At 36.8% G+C, this 14730-nt stretch overlaps 1 protein-coding gene across 1 annotated transcript in view; it reads right to left on the reverse strand.

The window, feature by feature from the left end:
* Positions 1-14730, reverse strand: part of LOC133649511 (FRAS1-related extracellular matrix protein 2-like) — a 112360-nt gene that overhangs the window by 89126 nt on the left and 8504 nt on the right. Inside the window, exon 2 of the mRNA XM_062046100.1 lies at positions 4666-4755. Coding sequence (XP_061902084.1) covers positions 4666-4755 — 90 coding nt within the window. The remainder of the gene's footprint in view (positions 1-4665; positions 4756-14730) is intronic.

Genomic DNA, 14730 nt, shown 5'->3' on the forward strand with positions numbered 1-14730 from the left:
TTTTGTCTGCAAAGACTTCACAGCACCTCAAGCGTCGCTCGCAGGGACACGGAAGTTCCCTCAGGTGCAAAAGTGTGTGTGTGTGTGTGTGTGTGTGTGTGTGTGTGTGTGTGTGTGTGTGTGTGTGTGTGTGTGTGTGTGTGTGTGTGTGTGTGTGTGAACAATAACAGCTAAAGGCGCGTGGTACAGTTTTGCACGCGCCTTTAGCAGCTAGCGCCGGTGCTCATTTGCCAGAAGAAGAAGAAGAAGATGTTCCTCTCCAGACGCCATTAAACTTCTTCACTTTCCTCCAGCAGATTTACGGCTCTTATTAAGCGGAATGTAAAGATTGTGTACGACTCCCTCCAGTGCGACGCTCTTCTCTCGCTCTAGACTTCGGAGCACTGGAAGGAAGGAGGGAGGGAGGGAGGGAGGGAGGGAAATATATGCAAATGAGCGACGGCTTTGTCACGCTAATGTAATGAAATATAAATTAAAGTTGTACCTCAAATGAAATAGCGGGAAAATATGAATTATTGCTGCCACTCGGCGTGTGTGTGTGTGTGTGTGTGTGTGTGTGTGTGTGTGTGTGTTGCCATGGCATTGTTAGATGCTCTGGCACGCACCCTCCCCGGACACTTCATTAGGTACACCGTTAGCTGAGAGCTAACACAACAAAGTCTGTTTTTACAAGCAACAATACATACGATTTAAAAAAAAAAAAAAAAGGAGTACAGATGCACAAAAAAAATGAATAAATCGATTCGCATCCGAATTGCAATTCTTATCAATACCGATTTTGAATCGATTCCAAAAAAAAAAAAAAAAATTTTTAAATTAAAAAAAAAAAAAAAATAAAAAATAAAAATAAAAAAAAAAAAATAAATAAAAATAAAAAAAAATAAAAATTAAAAAAAAAATAAAATTAAAAAAAAAAATATATATATATATATATATATATTATAAATGTTTCTAAATTTTGACCCTAACCCTAACCCTAACGTGTATATACAGTACAGGGTTAGTCCTAACCCTAACCCTTGGACACACCTTCTCATTCGATGCGTTTTCTTTATTCCCATGACTATTTCCATGGTAGATAGTCACATCCAAACTATGAATGAGCACATGTGCAGTTACGTACACAAACAAACAAAAAAGGTGAAACGACTGAAAACATGTTTTGTATTCTAGTTTCTTCAAAATAGTCACCCTTTGCTCTGATTACTGCTTTGCACACTCTTGGCATTCTCTCCATGAACTTAATCCTAAACCTAACCCAAATGTAACCCCAGCTCTAGACCTAACCCTAACCACAACCCCACAACCCCACAACCTAACACTAAACCTAACCTAACCATAACCCAAACCCCAGCCTTAACCCCAACTGTAAACATAACCCAAACCTAACCTTAACCCAAAAATAACCCTAACCCTAACTCAAACCCAACCCTAAACCTAACCCTAATCCCAACTGTAAACATAACCCTAATCCAAACCTAACCCCAACCCTAATCCTAACCTCAACCCAAACCTAACCCTAACCCCTACTCTAAACCTAACCCTAACACAAACCTAACCTTAACGCCAATTCTAAACCTGACCCCAACCCCAACCCTAACCCCAACCCAAACTCTAAACCTAACCCTACCCAAAACTAACCCTAACCCCAAACCTAACCCACTAACATATACCCCCAATATTTATTATTCACTTTTTAAATGATATGTCAATTCTGTACACTGCTGATGGAATTGTAACTTTCCTGAGGGAACTCTGCTGAAGAAATCAATAAAGTACTATCTAATCATAACCCTAACCCAAACCTAATCCTAACCCTAAATCTAACCCTAAACCCAACTGTAAACATAACCCAAACCTAACCCTAACCCAAACACAACCCTAAATCTAACCCTAAACCCAACTGTAAACATAACCCAAACCTAACCCTAACCCAAACACAACCCTAATCCAAACCTAACCCCAACCCTAATTTTAACCCTAACCCAAACCTAACCCTAACCCTACACTAGGGTTAGGGTTAACCCTAATTTTCCTGAGGGAACTCTCCTGAAGGAATCAATAAAGTACAATCTATCTATCTATCTATCTATCTATCTATCTATCTATCTATCTATCTATCTATCTATCTATCTATCTATCTATCTATCTATCTATCTAATCCAAACCCTAACCCAAACCTAACCCCAACTCTAAACCTAACCCTAACCCCAACACTAGACCTAACCCTAACCATACCAAACATAACCCTAACCCTATTCTAACTCCAACGCTAACCCTAACCATTCATTTCCCCAGGTCGGTGCATTACCCCCATGCCTGTACTAGAGCCAGGTAATTACAGGCGCGCCTGCAGCTCTGCCCGCCTCAGGCTCTCATTAGCCTGAGCTCTCAAATATCAAACACATCTTGGGCGCCGCGGGTGCAGCGCTGGGCTCCATGCGTGCCTTGCTCGGGGACAGCGTGAAGCCCCGCCCACTCCTCAGCACACGCCTGATGCTGAACAAGTGGAAGTGAATATTTCATCTTCTCCTTTAATGTTATATTATCATCTGGACATTGTTTGATTGTCATGATCATCTGGACATTGTTTGATTGTTACGATCATCTGGACATTGTTTGATTGTCATGATCATCTGGACATTGTTTGATTGTCATGATCATCTGGACATTGTTTGATTGTCATGATCATCAGGACATTGATTGTTACGATCATCTGGACATTGTTTGATTGTCATGATCATCTGGACATTGTTTGATTGTCATGATCATCAGGACATTGTTTGATTGTTATGATCATCTGGACATTGTTTGATTGTCATGATCATCTGGACATTGTTTGATTGTTATGATCCTCTGGACATTGTTTAATTGTCATGATCATCTGGACATTGTTTGATTGTCATGATCATCTGGACATTGTTTGATTGTCATGATCATCTGGACATTGTTTGATTGTCATGATCATCTGGACATTGTTTGATAGGTTGAAGAGTCCACTTACAACCAAGAAAATAAATAATTAGCCACACAATTGACTTTATTGGCAGACAAAATGTTATATCTGCCGATTTATTTTAATTTGAGCGTTTAAATATGTTGATCTCCTTCCGTTTTAATTTGTAAAAGTTTTTTATTTTACAGAAAAAAACCCGTGTGTTGAGTGCATCACTTCCTGTTGTATGCGCAGTCACTTCCTGTTGTCATTAGCGCTAGCTTGCTCCTCCATTAAATGAGCAGTCAAAGTTGTACCGATCACCTTTTTGACGATGGTTTTCATTTCAAATGGTAATAACAACCGTGGGAAGTTTTACGTGGCGTCGGTTTTGTGGGACTTCTGCACTTTCAGAGGAAGACAAAATGTTCCGCAAACATTCCCCCAGCACGGAGGGGGGAAAACATCACGCTCCAACACAAATTTAAACGCTCACAAGAAGTAGCTTTTTCCAGCAAGCTGAAAGTGTCATGTTGCGCCCTACAACGTGTTTATACTGTAAGTATTGTACTTATCACACACCAGCTGTTTGATTGTAACATTTATCTAATTTGTAGTTTTCATTACCAAATTTGTTGGTGTTGAAATTGCCATGTAAAATGGCTAATGCTAACATTAGCCTGTCTATGGCAAATCTAATGTAAATTAGCATCACCGCATTGCACTTCCAAAACATTAGATGGCAGTACTGTATAGACTATCTACGGTATGTTGGCTAACTAGGAAGTAGCTTTTTTCCAGGAAGCTGAAAGTGTCATGTTGCGCCCTACAACGTGTTTATACTGTAAGTATTGTACTTATCCCACACCAGCTGTTCGATTGTAACATTTATCTTAGTTGTAGTTTTCATTACCAAATTTGTTGCGTTGAAATTGCCATGTAAAATTGCTAATGCTAACATTAGCCTGTCTACGGCAAATCCAATGTAAATTAGCATCACCGCATTGCACTTCCAAAACATTAGATGGCAGTACTGTATCTACGGTATGTTGGCTAACTAGGAAGTAGCTTTTTTCCAGGAAGCTGAAAGTGTCATGTTGCGCCCTACAACGTGTTTATACTGTAAGTATTGTACTTAACAGCTGTTTGATTTTACGACACTTGTGATTTAGGGCTATATAAATAAACATTGATTGATTGATTGATTGATTATTTTGGCCGGTGCCTAAAAAAGTACCGAATAATGCTAAACATTAGCAGCCATTATAATTGATGATCGTTTTGATGGCGTCTTCTCAAGGCAGCGGTTTGGAGGTCATTTCCTCCCAGCTCTGTCGTTCATCATCACGTCCGGCTTGGTTGAAGCCGCCATCCAAAGAGAAAAGAACAGGCGCGCCTGCCTGATTGCTCACTGGGTGCATTAAAAGGTAGTGGCGTGCATAACGCGCGTTTACAACGACCTCCCATCTTTTATTTAGCAGACTCGGAGACTCGGGGGCAGGAGATCAGGAGAGGGGTTAGGAGTGGAACCTCATGAGTATTAATGCCAGGGTCTAGATTAGAAGCAGGCCACAGCACTGCTGCCAGCACAACAGTAGACATATTCTTCTAAGCAACCTCTAAACCAAGCCCAATTGTCCTTGCAAGGGCGTACCTAATGGAGTGTCCACGAAGACGCTTCCGACCAATCGGAGCTTCGTCAGACGCAAATGAGCCGGAGCGCAACTTACCCTCGTCCTGCACGGTGAAGTGGAAGATGTCCGACGTGGCGTTTTCTTCCCCGCGCAGCACGTAGCAGATGTTCAGGTCGTCGACGTCGGCTGCGGCGGGAAAAAGCCAGGCGTTAACGACGCAATCAGCAAGCTTTGTCGCAGGCGTCGAGACGGCAAAAACACAACATTTTTGTGTACATTCCTGAGGCATAAATCATCTTTGTAGAAAACATAGCTACAGCAACAGAAAAAAAGCAAGTATTTATTGACTTTTGACACAATCCATCATTCCTTCCTTCTGCAGAAATGGTCAAACTACGACATAAGAGGTGTGTCACAACAGTAGTTAAGTAGTTATTTCAGCAATATGTGGATATTTAGTACGACTAAGTCACAGCCACGAAGACTAACTTGTGGGGTTCCACAAGGCTCGGTATTGGGACCCAAGTTATTCATACTTGATATTTGTTCAGTGTCTAATAAATGTCAAAGTATTTTGTTTGCAGATGATACAAATCAAGTATAATGTTCAGGAGAAGACTTGAAGGACGTGTTGAGGATTATACAGGTTGAGTTGGTTCAGCTAAAAAAAATAGTTTGATATTAATAAGTTATCATTATATATATATATATATATATATATATATATATATATATATATATATATATATATATATATATATATATATATATATATACTGTACATACGTACATGTATACATACATACATACAAACACTCATACATACATACATACATATATACATACATACATACATGTATACAAATATACATACATACATACATACATATATACATACATATATACATATATGTATACAAATATACATACATATATACATACATACATATATACATGTATACTAATATACATACATACATACATATATAATAATAATAATAATAATAATAATAATAATAATACCTGGAATTTATATAGCGCTTTTCTAAGTACCCAAAGTCGCTTTACATGTAGAACCCATCATTCATTCACACCTGGTGGTGGTAAGCTACTTTCATAGCCACAGCTGCCCTGGGGTAGACTGACTGATGTATGTATATATACACATATATACATACATACATACATGTATACATACATACATACATGTATACATACATACATACATACATGTATACGTACATACAGTGGGGCAAAAAAGTATTTAGTCAGCCACCCATTGACAATCAATGGGTGGCTGACTAAATACTTTTTTGCCCCACTGTACATACATGTATACATACATACATACATGTATACATACATATATACACATATACATACATACATACATACATACATGTATACATACATATATACATACAGTACATACGTCCATACATATATATATATACATACATGTATACATACATACATACATGTGAAGTGAATTACATTTTTTTTTTCATACATACATACATGTATACATACATATATACATACAGCACATACGTCCATACATATATATATATATATATATACATACATGTATACATACATACATACATACATATGTACATACATACATACATACATAAATACATACATATATATCTACATACATACATATATGCATGCATGCATACATACATACATACATACATACATACATACATACATACATACATACATACATACATACATACATACATACATACATACATACATACATACATACATACATACATACATACATATATATATATATATATATATACACACACACATACCAACATACATATCTATACATGCATACATGCATATATACATGTATGCATACATACATACATACATGTATACATATATACATGTATACATACATACATACAAACACTCATACATACATACATACTGTATATACATACATACATGTATACAAATATACATACATACATATATATACATATATACATCCATGTATACAAATATACATACATAATACATATATACATACATGTATACATACATACATACATGTATACATACATACATACATGTATACATACATATATACTCACCTATATACACATATACATACATACATACATACATACATACATACATAAATATATACATACAAAAATACATATATATACACATACATACATGTATACATACATACATACATACATACATATGTACATACATACATGTATACATACATACATACTGTACATACATAAATACATACATACATATATAGATACATAAATACATATATATCTACATATATACTGTACATACATACATGCATGCATACATATATATATACCTACATACATACATACATATATACCTGCATACATACATACATATATACCTACATACATACATACATATATACCTACATCCATACATATATACCTACATACATACATCCATACATATATACCTACATACATACATACATACATACATACATATATACCTACATACATACATATATACCTGCATACATACATACATATATACCAGACCTGGGCATTGTACGGCCCGCGGGCCGCATCCGGCCCTTTGCGCATCCCTGTCCGGCCCGCGTGAGGCCAATCATAAATTATAAAATAAATTTCAAAAAGTATCTATGTCGAGTGTGCAATACAACGGTGCTGCTTTTGTTTTGAAAAGCGTTATTTGTATTACTTCCGTGTGGACGTATGCGCGTGTGCGATTGTGAGTGAATTGAACGGCGCAATTACAAATTACAAAATAAAGTTTAAAAAACATCTATGTCGTGCGCGCAATACAACTGTGCTGCTTTTATTTTGAAATGTGTTATTTATGCCGTATGTCCGGGGGGAACCTGTGAGTGAAGGTGCATAGAGACAAGTGATGAGACGCTAAAAAAAGAAAAGTTGATGAGGAATGGCGTGTTTCCAACAAGAGATGGACTGCCAAGTATTTCTTTACATAAATTAATGGTAAAGCCGTGTGCTTAATGTGTGGTACACAGCTTGCTGTGTTTAAATATCATTTTAATCGCCACTACACGAAGAAACACGAGGGAAAATACCGGAATGTGTCTGATGAAGCGCGCGCAAGGGAGGCTGATGTAAAACTGCAAAGCCAACAAGGACTTTGTGCCATATTTCACACCCCCAGAGATGCAGCCGTCAGGACAAGTTTCGTCATTTCTCACAAAAGCGCCAGAAAAAGTAAGGCGTTTTCTGACGGAGAGTTTATTAAGGAGTGCTTATTGGACTTTGTTGCGCTGATAATGCCCGGAGACATGGACTGTTTTTCGCTAACTTTGGATGAGAGCTCTGATGCAGTCAATTAAAGAGACAACCACAGGTAATGACTTGTTCACAGAGGTAAATGCGTGTTGGGACAAGCTGGCAGGTGTGACAATCCAATCCACTTTATTTATATAGCACATTTAAACAACTAAATGTTTCCAAAGTGCTGCACAATAATATTACAAACAATATTCAAATATTATCCTTAGCTCCACCAATGACTGAATAAAAAGAAAAAACAATTACATATAAAACCAATATAAAAAACAATATAAAATAAATATGATTAAAAACTATTTTTAACAACAGATGGTTGTCCAAATCTGATGGGGAAAAATGTTGGATAATGCAGGATAAAGTGACCATCAAAAGCAATCTGCTTTTGTATAAAGTTAAGTTAGGTTAAATTAAATTATTATTATTATTATCATCATTATTATTTATCTTACGGTATATCAAAAATAATATTGAGCAAAATTTAATTGAAATATTGTCGTGTGGCCCTCCAGCAGTGCTCGGGTTGCTTATGCGGCCCCCGGTGAAAATTAATTGCCCACCCCTGATATATACCTACATACATACATATATACCTACATACATACATACATATATACCTACATACATACATATATACCTGCATACATACATACATATATACCTACATACATACATATATACCTACATACATACATACATATATACCTACATACATACATACATATATACCTACATACATACATATATACCTGCATACATACATACATATATACCTACATACATACATATATACATACATACATACATAACAGCATCAGCACCAACCAGCGAGTCTGCCTGTCAACACTCGATGACGACGCCCACCTTCCTCCCTGCTTGTCACACATCTATAATCCATGGAGACATTAAACCAACACCGGGGCGGCCGCCTGTGTCAACAACACCCCCGCAAACACACCAGGTGACGCTGGATCTCTTAATGGCGGACGGCGATAAGAAGGCTAGAAAAACAAGATTGCTTGATTTATACAGCAGCTGCATTAGGGATTGATAGAGGTGTGTTTATTTATTTGTTTTATAGACTTGTGGAACTTTGAAGAATGTCACATTAATTTCAATAGGAATTTCCAAAAAATGTGGGAATTTCGGGAAAAGCGGGAATTTATTTGAAAAGGGTAAAAAAAAAAAAAACTTGAATTGTCTGAATGAGTTGAAATGGTTGGTGTTGGAATTGTTCAAAATCGGTCGAGAAATATTGAAGTAGTAACATTTTTAATTGAGAAATGGTATTGCGGAATTCCGGGAATTCCGGGAAAACCAGGAATTTTTCTAGTTTAAAAAACAACTATGTTTTTTGTCCTGATTAAGAGGAATGTTTGGACGGTGTTACGGTTGAAATGCGTTGACAAATGTGGAAGGAGTAGTCGCCAGAAAAAAGGGTCAAAAAAGTGTTTGAAAAAAACGGGAATTCTGGTAATTCCTGAAAATTTTTTTAACTTGAAAAATGAATAGTTTGAATGTCCAGGGTTGAGTAGAATGTGTTGATGATAGAATGGTTTGAAAAGGTTGAAAAATGTGGGAATTGTGCAACTTGGTAAAATGTCCCATTCATTTCAATGGGAAATTCCTGGAAATGTTGGGAAAAGTGGGATTATTTGGGAAATTATTAGGAGCATGAATGTCCTGAATGAGCTGAATTGGTTGCGGTTGGAATTGTTTAAATCGGGCAACAAATAGTGAAGTAGTAAATGGTATGAGGGAATTTCAGGAAAATCGGGAAATGTATTGAAAATGGTAACAGAAAAAAACTTGAATGTTCTGAATGAGTTGAAATGGTTGGTGTTGGAATTTTTCAAATCGGCCGAGAAATGTTGAAGTAGTAACATTTTTAATTGAGAAATGGTATAACAGGATTCCTGGAATTTTGGGAAAACCGGGAATTTTTCCAGTTCAAAAGACAACTTTTTTTTTGTCCTGATTAAGAGGAATGTTTGGAAGTTGGAACGGTTGAAATGTGTTGAAAAATGTGGAAAGAGTAGTCGCCAGAAAAAAGGGTGGACATAGGGCTTTGGAAAACCAGGAATTCTGGAAAATCCTGGAATTTTTTTTAACTTGGAAAAAAAAGTTGTTTAAATTTCAAGGATGGTGGAATATGTTGAAGGTAGAATGGTGTGAATCGGGTGAAAAATGTGGAACTTTGAAAAATGTCCCATTCATTTCAATGGGAATTTCATGAAAATTTGGGAATTTCGGGAAAAGCGGGAATTTTTTGGAAAATTTTAAAAGACTTGAATTTTCTGAATGAGTTGAAATGTTGAAGTAGTAACATGTTGAATTGAGAAATGGTATTACGGAATTCCTGGAATTTCGGGAAAACCGGGAATTTTTCCAGTTCAAAAGACAACCTCGTTTTTTTGTCCTGATTAAGAGGAATGTTTGGACGGTGGAACGGTTGAAGTGGGTTGAAAAATGTGTAAGAAATAGTCGCCAGAAAAAAGGGTGGACATAGGGCTTTGGAAAACCAGGAATTCTGGAAAATCCTGGAATTTTTTTTAACTTGGAAAAAAACAGTTGTTTAAATTTCTAGGATGGTGGAATATGTTGAAGGTAGAATGGTGTGAATCGGGTGAAAAATGTGGAACTTTGAAAAATGTCCCATTCATTTCAATGGGAATTTCATGGAAATTTGGGAATTTCCGGAGAAGCGGAAATTTTTTGGAAAATGTTAAAAGACTTAAAATTTTATGAATGAGTTGAAATGTTGAAGTAGTAACATGTTGAATTGAGAAATGGTATTATGAAATTCCTGGAATTTCAGGAAAACTGGGGATTTTTTCAGTTCAAAAGACAACTTTGTTTTTTGTCCTGACTAAGAGGAATGTTTGGACGGTGGAACGGTTGAAGTGGGATGAAAATTGTGGAAGGAGTAGTCGCCAGAAAAAAGGGTGGAAATAGGGCTTTGGAAAAACAGAAATTCTGGAAATTCCTGGAATTTTTTTTAACTTGGAAAAATTATAGTTTGAATTTACAGAATGCTGGAATTTTATAAATAGGTTGAAAAATGTGGAAATGGTGAAAGTTTGAAAAACGGGAATTCCTGGAATTTTTTAATTTGGATATGGTTTGAATTTCCAGGATGAGTGAAATGTGTTGAAGGTGGAATAGTTTGAATCGGTTGAAAAATGTGGAAATGGTGGAAGTTTGAAAAATGGCCAATTCATTTTGAATGGGAAAAATGTCCTGGAAAACCTAGAATTCTGGAAAATCCGGGATTTTTTTTTTTTATTGTTGAAGAAGAGCACACAATTTTGAACAGGCTGAATATTTTGGAGTTAGAACGGTTTGAATCGGATAAAAAATGTGGCAATTGTGGAACTTTGAAAAATGTCCCATTCATTTCAATGGGAATTTCCTGGAAATTTGGGAATTTCCTGGAAATTTGGGAAATGATATAAAAAAATGTAAAAGACTTGAATTTTCTGAATGAGTTGAAATGTGGAAGTAGTAACATGTTGAACGGAGAAATTGTATTACGGAATTCCTGGAATTTCAGGAAAACCGGGAATTTTCAAAAGACAACCTCGTTTTTTGTCCTGATTAAGAGGAATGTTTGGACGGAGGAACGCTTGAAATGCATGGAAAAATGTGGAAGGAGTAGTCCATAGACAAAAGTGTGGACATAGGGCTTTGGAAAAGCAGAAATTCTGGAAAATCCGGGAATTTTTTTTAACTTGAAAAAATGATAGTTTGAATTTCCAGAATGGTGGAATGTTTTGAAGGTAGAATGGTATGAATAGGTTGAAAAATGTGGAAATAGTGAAAGTTTGAAAAACGGGAATTCCTGGAATTTTTTAATTTGGAAAAAATGATAGTTTGAATTTCCAGGATGAGTGGAATGTGTTGAGGGTGGAATGGTATGAATAGGTTGAAAAATGTGGAAATGGTGGAAGCTTGAAAAAAATGGCCAATTCATTTTGAATGGGAAAAATGTCCCGGAAAATCTGATATTCTGGTAAATCCGGGAATTTTTTTAAAAATTGTTGAACAAGAGCACACAATTTTGAACAGGCTGAATGTTTTGGAGTTAGAACGGTTTGAATCGGATGAAAAATGTGGCAATTGTGGAACTTTGAAAAGTGTCCCATTCATTTTAATGGGAATTTCATGGAAATTTGGGAATTTCATGGAAATTTGGGAAATGATATAAAAAAATGTAAAAGACTTGAATGTTCTGAATGAGTTGAAATGGTTGGTGTTGGAATTTTTCAAATCGGTCGAGAAATGCTGAAGTAGTAACATATTACGAAAAATGTAGAAATGGGAATTTCATGGAAATTTGGGAATTTCGGGAAAAGCGGGAATTTTTGGGGAAAATGTTAAAAGACTTGAATTTTCTGAATGAGTTGAAATGTGGAAGTAGTAACATGTTGAACTGAGAAATTGTATTACGGAATTCCTGGAATTCCAGGAAAACCGGGAATTTTCAAAAGACAACCTCGTTTTTTGTCCTGATTAAGAGGAATGTTTGGACGGAGGAACGCTTGAAATGCATGGAAAAATGTGGAAGGAGTAGTCCATAGACAAAAGTGTGGACATAGGGCTTTGGAAAAGCAGAAATTCTGGAAAATCCGGGAATTTTTTTTAACTTGAAAAAATGATAGTTTGAATTTCCAGAATGGTGGAATGTTTTGAAAAATGTGGAAATTGTGAAAGTTTGAAAAACGGGAATTCCTGGAATTTTTTAATTTGGAAAAAATGATAGTTTGAATTTCCAGGATGAGTGGAATGTGTTGAGGGTGGAATGGTATGAATAGGTTGAAAAATGTGGAAATGGTGGAAGCTTGAAAACATGGCCAAGTCATTTTGAATGGGAAAAATGTCCCGGAAAACCTGGAATTCTGGCAAATCTGGGAATATATGAAGGGAAAGCCCGCCATTCTTGAATAGGCTGAACAGTTTGAAGTTGGAATGCTTTGAATCAGATGACAAATGTGGAAGGTAGAGCGCGCCGAAATCTGGAGAAGATGAACAAGAAGTTGATCAAATAGATAAATTGATTGTGTTACAAGGGCGGAACCAATTAATGTGTTTGAGTAGAAAACAGGCAGCGCATTCAATTAAAGTTGAACAAACAGAATAAACAAAAAAAGTATTCAGATGGTTCCACGTGAATAAAAAGGTGCGACAAAGTAATATTCCACTTTCACTCTCTGTGGGCGTCCCAATACTTTTGGTCTTATTTACCCCCCCCACTCCTGCTCTGACCCGAGTGCAGAGTGTGAACATGAAACATTGAAGGAGGAGGACGCTCTCGTGGGAGTAAATAGAGAGGAAGGGCTTGTCTCTTTCACCTGACTGACTTTCCTGACGAGCCTTTTTGCGCTCTCTTCCCCCCCCGCAGCGTCCCTGATGTGCCTCACTTCTCCCATCATGCTTTGCTGTCGTCCACGTCCTGCCTTCAGCATCCCCCCCACCCCTTTAAAGGGCAGCTGCGCTTTTTAATTGTTTTTATTTTGCCATTCACAATCCTTACGTAAGACATACGTTGTGCATTCTAAATCGTAAAATATGGCAAGTACGAGGTGGCTAACAGTGCAGTGCACTATTTTGCCCGTAGATCACAAAACCGCCAACGATACTCCCGTTCACATCTCCTGACCTGGATGGAAACCAAGTATTAGCGATAGTGTTAGTATAAGCGCTAACGCAGAGGAACTACTTTTAGCGGCGCCGCAACTAGCGTATGCTGCAACATTGACATAATGAGCTTTGAGGTTTAAAAAAACAAAACAAAATATGAATAAATAGTTATGTTTATGCTCCGCCGCTCCCAGTCTGTGGAACGCTCTCCCTGACCATCTGAGGGCACCACAGACTGTGGATGCTTTTAAAAAAGGCTTAAAAGCCCCTCTTTTTTAAAAAAGCCTTTTTTTAGATATGTGCATACTAGCTATAACTATTTGGCTGTTCTAGTTTTTATTTGTATTTATTTCTTTATTATCTTTTTTTATTTTTTATTTTTAATACACTGTAGCACTTTGAGATTGTTTACTCAATATAAAGTGCTTTATACAAATAAAATATATTATTATTATTATGTTCGCGTAAGCATTCAAAATAGCTAGCTATTTTTGTGATTTGTGATCGTTTATGAGGGCACCAACGTTTTGTTTTGGCTTGTCAATAAAGAGATACCTCCTCGTTATGTGTATTTATATTGCGTTCAAAGTGTACAAACCTTCACTAAAACATGGACTTCTGTCAAGGGCGGAACCAATTATTCATATTGACATTGTTTCTTAGGGGAACTACTTTTAGCGGCGCCGTAACTAGCGTACGCTGCAACATTGACATAATGAACTTTTAGGTCAAAAAAACCCCCCAAAAAACATGAATACATAGTTATGTTCATGTAAGCATTCAAAATAGCTAGCGATTAGCACTCAAGATGCCAGCCAGCGATTAATGGCGCTCGCTGAAGACTAGTGTGAGTCACCAGCTAGCAATTAGCACAGCGACACCCTACTGGGGGGTACCTTTTAGGTTTAGAAAAAAAACATGAATAAATAGTTATGTTCATGTAAGCATTTAAAATAGCTAGCGATTAGCACCTACGTTGCCAGCCAGCGATTAATGGTGCTCGCTGCAGACTAGTGTGAGTCACCGGCTAGCAATTAGCACAGCGACACCCTACTGGGGGGTACCTTTTAGGTTTAGAAAAAAACCAAACATGAATAAATAGTTATATTCATGTAAGCATTTAAAATAGCTAGCGATTAGCACCTAAGTTGCCAGCCAGCGATTAATGGCGCTCGCTGAAGACTAGTGT

Source organism: Entelurus aequoreus, linkage group LG05, assembly GCF_033978785.1.
Source record: "Entelurus aequoreus isolate RoL-2023_Sb linkage group LG05, RoL_Eaeq_v1.1, whole genome shotgun sequence".
Taxonomy (NCBI): Eukaryota; Metazoa; Chordata; class Actinopteri; order Syngnathiformes; family Syngnathidae; genus Entelurus; species Entelurus aequoreus.